This window comes from Scleropages formosus, chromosome 20 (assembly GCF_900964775.1).
Source record: "Scleropages formosus chromosome 20, fSclFor1.1, whole genome shotgun sequence".
NCBI classification, from domain to species: Eukaryota; Metazoa; Chordata; class Actinopteri; order Osteoglossiformes; family Osteoglossidae; genus Scleropages; species Scleropages formosus.
Genome location: NC_041825.1, coordinates 9,177,821 through 9,191,794, shown reverse-complemented (window position 1 = coordinate 9,191,794; position 13,974 = coordinate 9,177,821). Strand labels below are relative to the sequence as shown.

At 43.3% G+C, this 13,974-nt stretch overlaps 2 protein-coding genes across 3 annotated transcripts in view; both read left to right on the top strand.

Annotated features, from left to right (window-relative positions):
* The window catches only part of LOC108926415 (unconventional myosin-XV-like), a 30,832-nt gene extending 24,183 nt beyond the window's left edge, over positions 1 to 6,649 (top strand). Inside the window, exons 47-65 of the mRNA XM_029246963.1 lie at positions 154 to 295; positions 371 to 482; positions 674 to 748; positions 2,208 to 2,413; positions 2,492 to 2,637; positions 2,744 to 2,813; positions 2,980 to 3,052; positions 3,319 to 3,392; positions 3,559 to 3,641; positions 3,772 to 3,902; positions 4,010 to 4,104; positions 4,199 to 4,276; positions 4,388 to 4,484; positions 4,670 to 4,830; positions 4,921 to 5,054; positions 5,380 to 5,513; positions 5,800 to 5,933; positions 6,132 to 6,272; positions 6,504 to 6,649. Coding sequence (XP_029102796.1) covers positions 154 to 295; positions 371 to 482; positions 674 to 748; positions 2,208 to 2,413; positions 2,492 to 2,637; positions 2,744 to 2,813; positions 2,980 to 3,052; positions 3,319 to 3,392; positions 3,559 to 3,641; positions 3,772 to 3,902; positions 4,010 to 4,104; positions 4,199 to 4,276; positions 4,388 to 4,484; positions 4,670 to 4,830; positions 4,921 to 5,054; positions 5,380 to 5,513; positions 5,800 to 5,933; positions 6,132 to 6,272; positions 6,504 to 6,605 — 2,188 coding nt within the window. The 3' untranslated portion in view covers positions 6,606 to 6,649. The remainder of the gene's footprint in view (positions 1 to 153; positions 296 to 370; positions 483 to 673; positions 749 to 2,207; positions 2,414 to 2,491; positions 2,638 to 2,743; positions 2,814 to 2,979; positions 3,053 to 3,318; positions 3,393 to 3,558; positions 3,642 to 3,771; positions 3,903 to 4,009; positions 4,105 to 4,198; positions 4,277 to 4,387; positions 4,485 to 4,669; positions 4,831 to 4,920; positions 5,055 to 5,379; positions 5,514 to 5,799; positions 5,934 to 6,131; positions 6,273 to 6,503) is intronic.
* Positions 6,650 to 8,893: 2,244 nt separating this feature from the next.
* Positions 8,894 to 13,147, top strand: alkbh5 (alkB homolog 5, RNA demethylase). 2 transcript variants are annotated; one of them, XM_018739340.2, is made up of 5 exons: positions 8,894 to 9,122; positions 9,221 to 10,163; positions 11,106 to 11,186; positions 11,444 to 11,575; positions 12,527 to 13,147. In XM_018739340.2, exons 2-5 carry the CDS (start codon positions 9,472 to 9,474, stop codon positions 12,705 to 12,707), a joined length of 1,086 nt encoding a protein of 361 aa, XP_018594856.1. In that variant the 5' UTR covers positions 8,894 to 9,122; positions 9,221 to 9,471; the 3' UTR covers positions 12,708 to 13,147. The 2 variants fall into 2 exon arrangements, with proteins under 2 accessions (XP_018594856.1, XP_018594866.1); XM_018739350.2 differs by having other exon boundaries at positions 8,896 to 8,970.
* The last annotated feature ends 827 nt before the right edge of the window (positions 13,148 to 13,974 follow it).

Sequence of the window (13,974 nt, the reverse complement as noted above, 5' to 3'; positions counted from 1 at the left end):
GTGAGAATCAAATGTGTGACCTTTAGATCTCACGCCACTAGCTCTAACCGCTGCACTACCAGCTATCATACACTCTGCTACCAGTGTACGCATGACTATTCAGTGTACATGTACCTGGGATTATCGTTTTGTCCCAACTTGTCCTCTTACCAGCTACACAGACATCATGTTCGTCACGATCCCCTCAAAGAACATGCTGGAGTTCAACCTGACTAACGAGAAGCTAATACTGTTTTCCGCTAAGGCTCCTCAGGTCAAATCTATGGTCGACTTCTTCATCACAGAGCTTAAGAAGGTGAGTGCTAATCGTGCCTGGTTTTTGTAGGAACAGCGATCAGTCAACAACGAAAAAAATGTCCTCTTTTCGTAGGATTCTGACTATGTGGTCGCAGTGAGAAATTATATCACCGATGATAGGACCCTTCTGAGCTTTCATAAGGGGGACATCATCCAACTCCAGGTCTTGGAGGGGCTGGAGGAAGGTTTGACACACTCACACCCTTGCAAAGTCTCAAGAGCAAATTTTGTAGTGTAGAAAAACCTGTGCTTTTCTACGGTATCTTCATTCTTAGACCTTGAATACCTCAGTATTTACAGGGCACTAGCCCTATAATCTCTGTACTCGTGTTTATCTTAAAAGCCAGCTTCTCCAGCTTGTGTCTGTGTTTTACAGGCCAATACTATGGCTGCATTGTGAGGAAGAAAGTGATGCTCCTTGAAGAGTTAAAGAAAGACACCCCAGACTTTGGTGGGTCTCTGTGAGTCATTAAAATGTATTTCCTTTAAAGCTGTGGCACCATTCTCTTAGTGTGAATGAGCTTTACCGAAATGTGTTATATTTACAGATAAATCTTTTGCCCCTGGTCAATTCTTTAATTAAATAGAAAAACGGCACTATAATAACTAACTGCAGTCCAGAGCAGGAAGAGCAGGCAGAAACTGGCTTGACATGACGAAAGGAACTGAAAGGATTACCCAAATACTGTGCTTGTAAATATCCCTGAGTTGTGCATTCAAATATCTGAAAAAGAAACATTTTATCTGCATGTCATGAGTATGTACTGTTATCAGCTGGACAGTTGTTTTGTACCATTAAAACATGCATGGTGCTAATTGGAAGTATGTGAACTCCTAGTGTTCCTTAGTTTTATCACAAAATGGTTATATAATGAGAAACAGTCTTTCTCATGTGACATAACAGGTGTGTAATGATCAAGTCCGTATTTACATTTATTCACTTAGCAGATGCTTTTCTCCAAAGCGACTTCCAATGAATTCTATGTAGTGTTATGAGCCCACACACCTTATTCACCATGGTGACTTGTACTGCTAGATACACTACTTACACTGGGTCACTCATCCATATATCAGTGGAACACACTCACTCTGTGACTCACACACGATGGGGAACCTGAACAGCATGTCTTTGGAAGGAAACCAGAGCACCCAGACACAGGGAGAACATGCAAACGCCACACAGACTGAGCAGGGATCAAACCCACATTCTCTTACACCACCCAGGTGCTGTGAAACAGTAGCACTACTTGCTGTGTCACCCTATGCCATATGTTGCTTTAGAGGAAATCGTGTGTATTAGAAACATGCAAGTAGTGCGCGTGAAAAAATAAGCGAACCCCAAGTTGCATTGGTTAAACCAAGTAAGTTAGTAGAATCACATATGTAAATCAAAAGCATTTATTATTTTTTAAAGTATAAGATTTAAATTTATTTTAATATTTTTCACAAGAATAAAGACAATCCCTATAGGGGTCACATACTTTCAAGCAGCACTATATAGATGAGGGTACTGGAAGGAAAACCACTAGAGAAGCCATTTATTTATTAAATACTGACTAAATGATTGAAATGTTTTATTACAATTTAAAACATCTACTGTATCTAATAGACATGTATGTGCAAGTCAAAATTCTGTCTGTAGTCAGGCATCTAGTCCTTACGAGGACGTTGGAGTTTTTCACTGTCATATAGATAAACTCTGATTAGTAATAAAAGGACCATACAAGTACATGTTGGAATGCAAATAAAACTCCTCTCTTGTTAATGCTATACAGTCATTTCTCCTTGTCATTGTTCTGCACTACTTCCCTTTATTCCCTATCATTTTGGGATAGTCTTTTCTCTGGGTTCTGTAACTTGTCAAAGCTTGGGGTTATTCTCAGTCTCCAACATTTTTTCAACCCACCAAGGCTGGAAGTTTGGCGCTGTTTATGGCCGTTCAGGGATCTTCCCTGCGGAGTTTGTCCAGCCAGTAGCAGCACCTGACTTCATCAACCTCCCGGTGGGCAGGAAAGAGGAGCCAAAGAACAAGTATGGTCAAGTGGCGGCATCTTCCTCAGTAGCCGTAGCTGTAGGCTCAGTCATGGCAGCCCGTCAGCTTGACCGCAGCATTGAGGTATCTATCTATCTATCTATCTATCTATCTATCTATTTCTAGAACTTATGGCAAAGCATAATGGCCCTCTTCTCCTAGGTGGTGCCCAATGTCAGTGAGAACATTGAGCATCATGGGGACTATGGCAACATTGACCTGGATGAGGCTGTTCTGCAGGACAGCCAGTACAACTTGGTGGAGTTTGCCAAGAAGTATTTTAGAGAAGCACAGAGGAAAATGAGGTTGTTAATTTCCTTCTGCAGATATGCACGTTGTTCAGCTTGATTTTACATCATATTAAGAGTGGCGGTAATTGTAAAATAAAGTTCTGTTCATTTTGTTTGGTGGTAGTTCTAGTAAAAAGAATTCCAAGAAGATCAAGGATACCAGAGATCCTTCTGAAATGGTGAAATATTCCAAGGTAAATTTAAAAAACCATCACTTTTGAAATTTTTTGTCTGCTTTGTGCTGTTCTGTGGTATTCATTTTATTTTTTGTCCCCATGTTTTAGTGGTAAACATAACTGCTGCTTCCACATAGGCATGATTTTCTTCTTTGCTTCATGATGTCAACTTTGTTCTTGGTAGTCTCCAATTCAGGAGTCTTTGATAGAGTTTACAGATGAAAATGTGAACAAAGCAGCAGTGGAGATGTTCCTGGGTGAGTAATGAGCCTGCTGCATATATGATGCATCTAAGGCCATAAAGTTGAAATTAATAAATCCCTAATAACATGTACTACATTAAGAATGAATAAAAATATCTGGCATGTAGGACATAATGCAGATTTTCCCTTGTATGCTAAATAAATCTGAAGCAGCTGTCCTGTTTCCTTTTTTTTAAACGTCTGACAATGATGTTACTGGTTGGAATTATGTTTTAATATTCAAAGTATGCACTTCTCATGATGTTCTCTGTCGCCTCCAGCTGTGATGAAGTTTATGGGAGACTACCCACTGAGGGGTCAGACGGAGCAAGACGTAGTCTGTCACTTTCTCAAGGTACTGTGCTCATCTCCGAGCACAAACTGTGCTGTAGATGAATGAAGGTGTGTCACCCTTCGGTCTGCAGACATTACACTGTATTAAGCAAACATAAATTAATAGTCTGGCAACAGAAATGCATGTCAGGCATCGACTAACTGTTTTATTTGACACTGTTCCACAGCTCATTGGAGAGTACGGGTTGTTGAAGGATGAGGCTTACTGCCAGGTTCTGAAACAAATCACTGCCAACACCAGTTCCAAATCGTAAGCCTGGGAACACCACCTCACTCTACCCCCCCAACAGTTTGCTCAATGGACATTCCTCACCTTTCTGGTTTCCAGATTTTCTGAAGGTCTGGAATATAATTTACTTTCCATCTCCAATACTGTGCAGGGACAGTTGTCAGAGGGGCTGGAGGCTGCTGTATATCCTCACTGCCTACCATCGATGCTCGGAGGTCCTGAAACCCTACCTCCTCAAATTTCTGCATGACATCTGCAAGGGCCCTGGAGTGCTCTTCCAAGGTTTGCATGCTGACGGCAACTGTTAGATTTTAATGACGGCGCTCTGGTGTGGGATGAGGGGACGTCACGTGTGTCCTTGTGCGCAACTGCGATGTGTTTCATGCCAGGGATCGCGAAGGTGTGCGAGCAGAATCTCAGGAAGACATTTCAATATGGTGGGCGCAGCGTGTTCCCCAGCAGCATAGAGCTGAAGGCCATGGTGGTCAGTACTCCGAGACAAGGCCTTTCAGGTTTGTGACCCTACTTCACCGGATTTTACCTAAACGACCCTTTGTGCTCATGGTGTTTTTACGTAGGCTGGCCGAAGCTCCAAGCGGCAGCTGTTTCTTTTCCCCGGAGGAATCGAGCGACACCTAAAAATCAAAACGTGCAGCGTAAGTCACCGTGAAGTTAGAAGCAACCATGCAGGCTTCTCCAGTATGCTCTGCACGCTGACTCACAACATTGTTACCACGGTAGTCCATGTGTTTCGGTTCTTGTTTCAGATCGCTCTAGACGTCATTGAAGAGCTGTGCTATGAGATGGGGCTGCACAGAGTGGAGGCCATGGACGAGTACGCCATCTTTGTGGTCGCAAACAAAGGTGAGGAGAAGATGAACTAAATGCCTCCCATTGCAACGCTCTGTAGTGCCCGAATACAGAATTGGAGCCCCTGAAAACAGCATAGCATAAGGATCTTTTTAAACAACTTAGGGAGTGGAACCAAAAACAAATGAACAACTTTACTGTGTCATAAAATCCTGTTTCTTAATCTATGAAATTTTCAGGGCAAAATGTGAGACCACTGAACAAGAAGGAATACATTCTGGACATTGCCACGGAAGCAGAGCAGATTGACAGCAGCTACACTTTCTGGTTCAGGAGAGTGATCTGGTCCCAGCCGCTGAAGTTTGACAATGAACTCAGTGTCACCATGCATTTCAACCAGGTGAAGACTGTTCGAAGGCTGCCAGCTGCATGTGTTTCTTTCTCAAGCAGATGCTGTGAGTGCGTAGCCCATGTCCTGTACTCCCTGCAGGTGCTTCCTGACTACCTAAAGGCTCTGCTAAATGTCTTGCCTCAAGATAAGGTCAGTGAGCAGCAGTTTCAGCAGGTCTGCAAGCTGGCTGCACTCCAACACCGCGCCAAGGACAGCATCTACCTTCCCACCATGTAGGTCAACGAAACAGCCCACTAGCTTATAAGTCATAGTCTGTAACCCTATTCTAGTTAGGCTGGTTCCCCACAGTTCTCGGAAGAAAGGATGCCTGTTTTGACTAACTTGCTAAAGTAGTTTTATGAAAATGCTTTTTAAACTCACTGTTCAATGTTTGGCCTTCCACTTTTCCAATTCCAGCTTTTTGGCTTTAATACCTCACTACAAAATTTACTTTATATCAGCGCATGGCTTTTAAATTGAAGTAAGGTTATTAGCACACATGGCGTGTGGATCCAATCTTGGATAACCTGCTTTGTTCCTGCTCTGCGCTCGTCTCAGCCGTGAAGTCCAAGAATGTGTCCCCTCCAAGCTGTTTGGGCTGCAACGTCCTCAGCAGTGGCTGAACACAGTGACCCAGCACATGCAACAGGTGCAGCCCCTGAGCCCCCACCAGGCCAGGGCACAATTTCTGGGTAAGAAAAGTAATTTCTATGCAGGATTCATGATCGTGATACAGTTGCTTTGTCCACTAGTTAGAATATTAATGGAAACAATGCAGACAGTTGACATATACATTTGTAGACATCCACCTATTGCGAAATATGCTTCACTGGGACCATGGAGTCTGTTTTGGTAAATCTTGGCAACCTTTTATTATTATCACATGGTAACCTTATACAACCCCCGATCTCATCATGCCACTTGGCGTAATTCTAGTGAACATGAACACTTGATTGGTCTTTGCTTCTGTTTCCTCAGGGTTGGTGAGTGCATTCCCCATGTTTGGGTCCTCCTTCTTCTTCATTCAGAGCAGCAGCAACAGCTCTATCGTTGCCCCTTGCATTCTGGCTGTCAATCAGAATGGGCTCAACTTTCTCGACAAGGATAGTCATGTAAGTCAGATGTGTGTATTACTACTGAAAGCTTTTTGAAAATTTATATGATAAACTGACATTGCATGTTATTCTTTGACAACTAGTGAGGATAAGGAGTTTCAAATGACCAAATCTGGTGTTAGAATTCCAAGCAATTAAAAACATATATTGATAAACAGCTTTGTTTTTTTTTTTTTTTAACCCATGAATTTTCAGGAGGTGATGGTGAAGTTCCCTCTTAAGGAAGTGCAGTCCACATGCACACAGAGGCCGACAGCAGGCTCCAGTTTCCCTTACGTGGAGGTCATGCTGGGAGATCTAATGTCCCACCGCATTACCCAGCTGCAGCTAGAACAGGTACTACTGGCAGAGTCTCACACAGTTACTTTCCTGTTTTTCCTATATCATATCCAGTTACCTAACCTCACTGGAGCTTCTTGCCTGATAGGTTAATGAACAACAAATAATGTATCTGCAGCTCAGCAGCTTTATTCACTCTTATTCTTTGAGTGTACAGTTCACCCAGTCATAGTTGAGCTGTTGTGGAGGGTGCAGTTGTGATAGAAATGATCATGTATCTTACTGTAGGGTCTGGAGCTCTGTCGTGTCGTCGCCATGCATGTCGAGAACATGCTGTCCATGCGAGAGAAGAGACTGACCCTGCCGCCAAGTGAAATCACCCTCCTATAATCAGGATAATCAGAATCCATACATCCTACTTCCAGTATGACCAAAAATCCTTTCCTTCAAAGAAAGGAAGACTTTACTGTGATGTGCTCTCACTATTTGCCTTTCAATAGTGTAAATCTACATCACACCAAACAGAAAACTAACTTATTTTACAGAATTAGTGAACCCTGCAAGCTATGTAAGGATTACTACTGACATATTTTTAGCCAGAAATGCGTTTTTATTAGTCGGCTAAATGTCAACGGATTGACATTTTGTATTTTTATAACTGCATCTAACAATATTAGAGATAAAATGTATATCCAGTCTTCTTGCTTGAAACATTTGTTAACAAAAACTGAAAAAAAATGACAATATTTTGTTGTGCTAATCTAGGAATATGTTGATTTGTAAATATACTGAAGAAACTGTATACAGTATGTATTAAATGTTTTGCCTACAGATCTCTGCTGAGAGCAGTATTTTTATACAACATTAAATATTTATATATGAAAAAAATGTCTGCTTTTCTCTTTTTTTCTGTATAGATTTTAGTGGATTTCCTCAGCAAACCATAAAATGTTAACAGGCTAATACCAACGTACACGTGAATCAGTGTCACCTGCGGATTTAAATATCCCATTGAGCTAAAGAAGGGTAACTAGGCCAGAACAAAATGACATTGGCAATGACTCAGCTAATTCAGAGTCTAAAAGTAGAGTTTGACATACATACTGTACACAACAGCTGTGCTGTCACTCACCGTGCACCACAGGATCCCGTCATTCGAGGGGGGGCTCAGGGAGCTCATCCGTCTACACAAACCCAAGGTCTTTCTGTGTTTTCTCTGTCAAGGTCTACTGACAAAAAAATTTCTGCATCCTAAACAACAACATTAGTGTACACGTTTTAACTGCAGTTAACTGGAACATTTTATTTCCCAGAGCTTGCTACTGAAACTTCTGATGATATGTCATTTCTGATAGATATGTAAAGTATAAATATAATCACACACACACACTTTCTGAACCGCTTGTCCCATACAGGGTTGCGGGGAGCCGGAGCCTAACCCGGCAACACAAGGCATAAGGCTGGAGGGGGAGGGGACACACCCAGGATAGGACGCCAGTCCATCGCAAGGCACCCCAAGCGGGACTCGAACCCCAGACCCAGCGGAGAGCAGGACCCGGTCCAACCCACTGCACCACCGCGCCCCCTCTAAATATAATCATTTTAGCTATTAAATGTATTTCACATGTATATTAAATAATGTATTAATTGTCCCAAAATTAGTTAGCTTGACAGCACTGGTGAAGCAGTGACAGTCAGCAGGCTAACAACTACACAATGTTACGGTAAAAGTAAGGAAATAGCCGTAGGGGGACAATATTGTATTGCTTAGAGTTGGCTTGCAATAGAAGGAAATGGGTTTGAATCATTGCTGCTGCTGCTGTAATAATCCTGGGTTACAGTAAAAATTATCGAGCGGTACAAATTGGAAAATTGTTTTAAGTAACAGCATACAAATCTAACTGAAATTTTAAACTAGTGACATCTAATTGTTTTGGGAAGCACGTATGCGCATGTGAAGGATAGCTACTCCGAGTTGGAAAGCCGATTGAGACGACTTCATAAATCTGCCCTACGCCACACTATCACCAAATAGAGCTGTTGCACGATTCTCATCATCAGTCATGATCAACATTACAGGTGTGTACTGCTAAAATTATTGCTCACCCCTAGATTTGATATAGTTTCTCTTCCAGATACATCAGTAACTTCACTATCTTAAGTGAGGGTAAGAAGACAAAAAGCTGCAACATGTTACCTAATTAGTTTATAAATTGCATATTGCTTATTAACCTTAATACAGAGGCCTTGTTTACCTTCATTTAATACCTGTGCATTACAAGTAAATTAAGGTCCAAATTTATGCAGTCCCAACCTATGCCTTCTTCAGCAAACTTGTGAGACTAGAATAAATGTAGTTTATTTAATGAATTTCGCATCTGTGTGGTTTGGAAACCTTGACTGGTCTGTGCTGGGGGGGGGTGGTGTGTGTGTGTGTGTGTGTGTGTAAACTGCTAGAATATGAGTGGGATATGTTTGATAACTACAGTATACTTGAGCAATACTGAAAGTGAGTAAAGTTAACGCTTCTGCTGTTATATCACTGCTCCTCCAGGCTAAGCACTTCCGGCTTACACGTTCTCAGGAAGGGAACGGCTACACTGTCACCTCAGTGCGCATGCGCCGAACCTGGAGCATGCGCGTATCCAGCTTCTGGGTTGCATGAGTACTTTTTTTTTTTTTTTTTTTTTGCCTTCGTGTGTTTATAGTGCTGGTCGGTTTGTTTGGGGTGCCTGAACTGAGCTGTTTTCACTGAGTAAGCTTTTCGCGGTTTTCCCCCCTTTTCCCTTGACGCAGTAACTTAGTCTAGAATAGTCGCCGCATCTCTGTAGACTAGAGCGGGCTACTAAGTGTTGACCAAGTCGACACCGCTGCGCTGTCCTAGACTGTTACGTCTCCACCAGCGAGGTACGAGTCCGTTAAATGACAGTAACCTGCCCGGAATTAGTGAGCTGGAAACTCTGTAATAATTAGTAATTCTTTCTTTGTGCCTCCTTCCTGGGCAGTTGACTACAAGGTCGGCAGCTGACGTGACGCGTGTCGTCGCCGGTCGACTGAAGCTAACCAAGTAGCCGGCGGGCTTGCCTTGCTTGCCGCTCGGCTTCCAGCGGAGGACCAGGCAGGCAGGCAGGCAGCAGCGGTGACTGCAGAGCTCCGCGGCTCGGTCTCTCGTACTGACTGACTCTGCGCTAGTATGGAAGCAGGAGATCGTTGCGAGGAAGCCGCCCTTTAAGTCGAGGAAACGGCACGGAAAATCATGGCAACGAGCGGCTTCACGGACCTCAGGGAGAAGCTGCAGTCCATGGTCCCGCACAACAGGGACGCCCACAGCAAGCGGAGGGAGGGGAACAACAACAAGCGCAAGCACGACGCCTCCGAAGAGGAGCAGAGCGACCCGGAGGAGCTGCGCGAGACCGAGGAGGCGCGCAAAGTGCGCAGCGGCATCACGCAGCTGAGCGTCTTCAGCGCCGACGAGTGCGCGCTCATCGAGGCCAAGATCGACGAGGTGGTGTCCCGGGCCGAGAAGGGGCTGTACCGGGAGCACACGGTGGACAGGGCGCCTCTGCGCAACAAGTACTTCTTCGGCGAGGGCTACACGTACGGCTCCCAGCTGGAGAAGCGCGGCCCCGGCCAGGAGCGCCTCTACTCCAAGGGCGAGGTGGACGACATCCCCGACTGGGTGCACGAGCTCGTCATCCGCAGGCTCGTGGCGCGCCGCGTGATCCCCGCGGGCTTCGTCAACAGCGCGGTCATCAACGACTACCGGCCCGGCGGGTGCATCGTGTCCCACGTGGACCCCATCCACATCTTCGAGCGGCCCATCGTGTCCGTGTCCTTCTTCAGCGACTCGGCGCTCTGCTTCGGCTGCAAGTTCCAGTTCAAGCCCATCAGGGTGTCGGAGCCCGTGCTGCTGGTGCCCGTGCGCAGGGGGAGTGTCACCGTGCTCAGGTGCGTCCCGAGGGGGGGGGCGAGGTTTGAACTTAGTGGTGTGACCTAGTGGTTAACTTAAGGTTCTAAGTTATGGGTGGGGGTTATGAAGATTTCTGGTTAAGGCTATGTTTACGGGTGGTTATGAAACCAGGGCTATGGGTAGTATTGAGCTGGTAGCCTACTGGTTAGAGATGCTGCCTTTGACCCAAAACGTATGGTATGGGTTCGAATCCCACTGCTGACTGTAGTACCCTTAGCAAGGTACTTGCCCTAAAATTGCTCCAGTAAAGTTACTGGATAAATGGGTAAATAATTGTGTGTAGTTTAACATTGTAAGTCGCTGTGGAGAAAAGCATCAGCTAAATGAGTAGCGGGAGGTGTCAGTAGTTAAGGGTGTGTTTGATCTTAGAAGTTAAGAATGTGGGCTGACAAGTCAAGTGCTGTGAGGCTGTGAATGTTTAAGGGCGTGAATGTTAATGGCAAAGATCTTGTGGTTACTGGTATAAATGTTTAAGGGCTGTAGGCTGTGAGTTGTTAAGGGTACGAGTCTAATGGCGTGGTTGCATATTGTTAAGGCTGTGGGCCTTGGTGCCTAAGGGTATTACCTTCAGGGTGTTGGTACGAGTGAAACAGCAGGCAACACTGGTACCTCACCTTGAGCTGTAGTTTCAGATCTGGGTTTGAATTCAGCTCTTTGAGGAGTTGGCATGTTCTCCGCGTGGGTTTCCTCTCACTCCGAAGATGTGCAGAAGACGACCGTGATGAATTACTGCCGTACCCTCGCTTGCCGTGAAAACTGAGAATGTCTTAATAGTCGAATTCAGCTCTTGTGTGAATGAGCCGAACTGTATGTCGCTAAGTGATGACATGATCACGCTTTTTGTCTTTAGAAGGGGTTACACTTAAGTTTGAAGTCTTGTGATGTGACAAATGTTGTTTACGGAGTTATGTTTCTTGCAGTGGTTACGCTGCGGACGAAATCACCCACTGCATACGACCACAGGATATTAAGGAGAGGAGAGCTGTGGTCATCCTAAGAAGGTGTGTATGTGCTTTCTTTCAAAATAAACTTATTGAAGGTTAGTAAAAGGGGATAAATACCCTATCCATTTTCATATACCTCATGGTTTTTTTGTATACAGGTGTCTTATTTTAAGGGTGTGCATGTTTAACAAAGCATGGAGATATCGAAGTAGTGTTCAGACCTGCATTTGATATTCAATAGTTAAAGTTACTAAATTTGATAAAGCAGTTTTTTTTGCTGGATGGTGCATATCTCTTGTTTGAATAATTTACAGAACAAGGCCTGACGCTCCACGATTGGAAACTAATTCTCTGAACAAAGTGGTCCTCTCCGTCTCATCTGAAAGACAGAAGATACTGAAACCAAAACGATCTCGCCGAAAGGCTGATCCCGACGCAGCCCACAGGTAACATTTGCTGTACAACATTCATCTCTTCTTCCTCTACTTTGTCCACCAAGAACTGTAAAGGCCGTAAAATTATTTTTTTCTTTCGTTTAGTCATTATGCTGTTTTGCTCTCCACTGATTTTGTAAGAAATGTGACACTTTACAAAAGGTCTGAAAAAAGTCCGACAAATGCTCTGCATTTGCTGGATCATCTCCTCGTTTCTGCTTAGCCAGTTCTCACTCACCCTTGATGTTGGGTTAATTTTCAAAGCCAGAAAAGGGATTTAATACATTAAAAACTGTTTATATTTAGATATATGTATTTTTTTCTAAATGTTTGTATTCACTAAATTTAGATAAACCTGGGACAGCAGGTAGTGTAGTGGTTAGAACTGTTGCTTCTGGACCCAAGTTTGAATCCCATCTCCTTCTGCAGAATGCTTGAGCAAGGTACTTGCCCTTAATTGTTGCAGTAAATATTAACCCTTCTGCATAAGTAGGTAAAAGATCATAAAAGCTTGACATTATAAGTCACTCTGGAGAAATGTCAGCTAATGAGCCAAATGTAAAATAATTTCCATAAAGCTTGCTTAGACTTTTGCTTAGTGTAACATTTTTAGTACAGTTCTCGCTACAATTCACCCCAGACCATGAAGCTGTTACTTGGTGGTTTGAACTGCTGCCTTGCACTCAAATGATTCCAGTTCAAATCCCACCTCCTGTTGCAGTACACTTGAGCAAGGTAATTACACTAATCAGATCTGGTAAAATTGACCAAGCTGTATAAATGGGTAAAATTTGTTTATTTTGGAAAAAAGCATCAGCTAAATATAAATGTATTACAACAATACGATAGTCTCTGCATTAAAACAACCACCACCCCACCCCACCCCCCCGCTTTTAGTTGTCCTTATAAGCATGGCAGTGTAAAGTTTTCAGGTTGGAAAGTATGAAGCTGTTTCTTATTTAGACCACGCATACTGGAGATGGACAAAGAAGAGAATCGGCGCTCCGTGATCCCCCCCAGACGCAGACAGAGGAGTGGCTCCGGCTCTGAGCACTGGAGACGGTCCCACGAGGCCGCGGGCAGCTACAGCCAACCTGATGACAGCTCCAGCTTTGTTAGGAAAGTTAAAATGCGACGCCATTGAAAGGGAACTGCAGCTCCGGACACCAGAAACCTTTGTTTGCATGCAGGTTTGGAAGCGATTAGGTCCTGTGTTAGAGACCAAGTGATACACTGTTTTTCTTGGTCATGCATTTCAGCTTGGGTTTTTTTTTTTTTTTCCCTCCCCCCCCCCCCCCTCTTTTTGGTGGTTGGAAATTCCACTTTTACAATTCAAATGAAAGCAAAGCTGTTTGTGCACCCAGTGTATGAGTTTGAAGTTCAGCTAATCCTATAGGTGTTGCCAGCTCATATAACTACTCCTGTAGAAAAGTCTACAGGAGACATATGATGCAGACATCTATGAAATCCCTCCATAGATACTGCCTAGCAAAAACGTCTCAAACTGTAAAACTATATTGTAAGGTGAGGAAGTTCCTGCATGGTTTTTTGTTGCAACCAGAACATACGACTTTGTCAGGTGTTTTTTTTTTTTTTTTTTTTTTGGAGTGCAAGAATATTTATTTTGAATAAGAACAGACAAATGTTTTTGCTTTTTGTACATTTTTAGTTCAACAGAATTTGGTTAAGGCAGTATTCAATAGTCTCAGATAAGAATATAGTTTGGGTATAGTAGTATTGTCATTTCACAGATTAATTTTATACCCTCACCTAGTTGGTTAGTGTTAGTTAAAGTATGAGTTATTTTTAATATTGAGTGAATTATTTGCTGAAATTCAGTTTTGGTCAAACCAAAATTTAATTGCATATCTCGTGTGTAACTTGGGAGTCTGTTGTTTCAATGCTCTTTTTGATTATGGATGTTTCCAGAATATGCTCCTTGTTGCACAGGCTGCTTCTGATTTGCACCCTCACAATGAAACAATGTGCTTTGTCAGTATTAATGCTAGAGTTTCGGATGTCCAGATTGCACCACATTAGGAGTTGTGCCTTGAAAACAACTCTTAAGTATATATATAATTTTTTTTTTTTTTCCCTTCTTTCTATATTTGAAAGCCGTCATTTTTAATGTCTTTGTTCCTTACGTCTGGAAGAGGATATTCGGGGAAAAGTTTGTCATCTTGTGTACAGAAACTTGACATTTTTCAGAGTGCTTACGGACATTCGGAAGTCTTTGGTGATGAGGAGAAATGGTTGCCTTAATGCTCATTGATCCGGTGGTATTCTACATCAGTATCAATGGAATGTTTTGGTACACTGCTGAGTGAAAAGGCTCTCTCTTTCATAGTTTCTAACAACTTCATATGAAATCTCCTCTGGTACCAATGCATTGCCATATTTCGGCGGTTATG

What these genes read in the sequence shown, in the direction of transcription:
- alkbh5 (XM_018739340.2), top strand. Translation starts at nt 9,472, where the DNA reads ATGGCAACGAGCGGCTTCACGGACCTCAGGGAGAAGCTGCAGTCCATG. An exon ending in GGGAGTGTCACCGTGCTCAG is followed by an intron (nt 10,164 to 11,105) that starts GTGCGTCCCGAG and finishes TGTTTCTTGCAG; the next exon opens with TGGTTACGCTGCGGACGAAA. An exon ending in GATCCCGACGCAGCCCACAG is followed by an intron (nt 11,576 to 12,526) that starts GTAACATTTGCT and finishes TTTCTTATTTAG; the next exon opens with ACCACGCATACTGGAGATGG.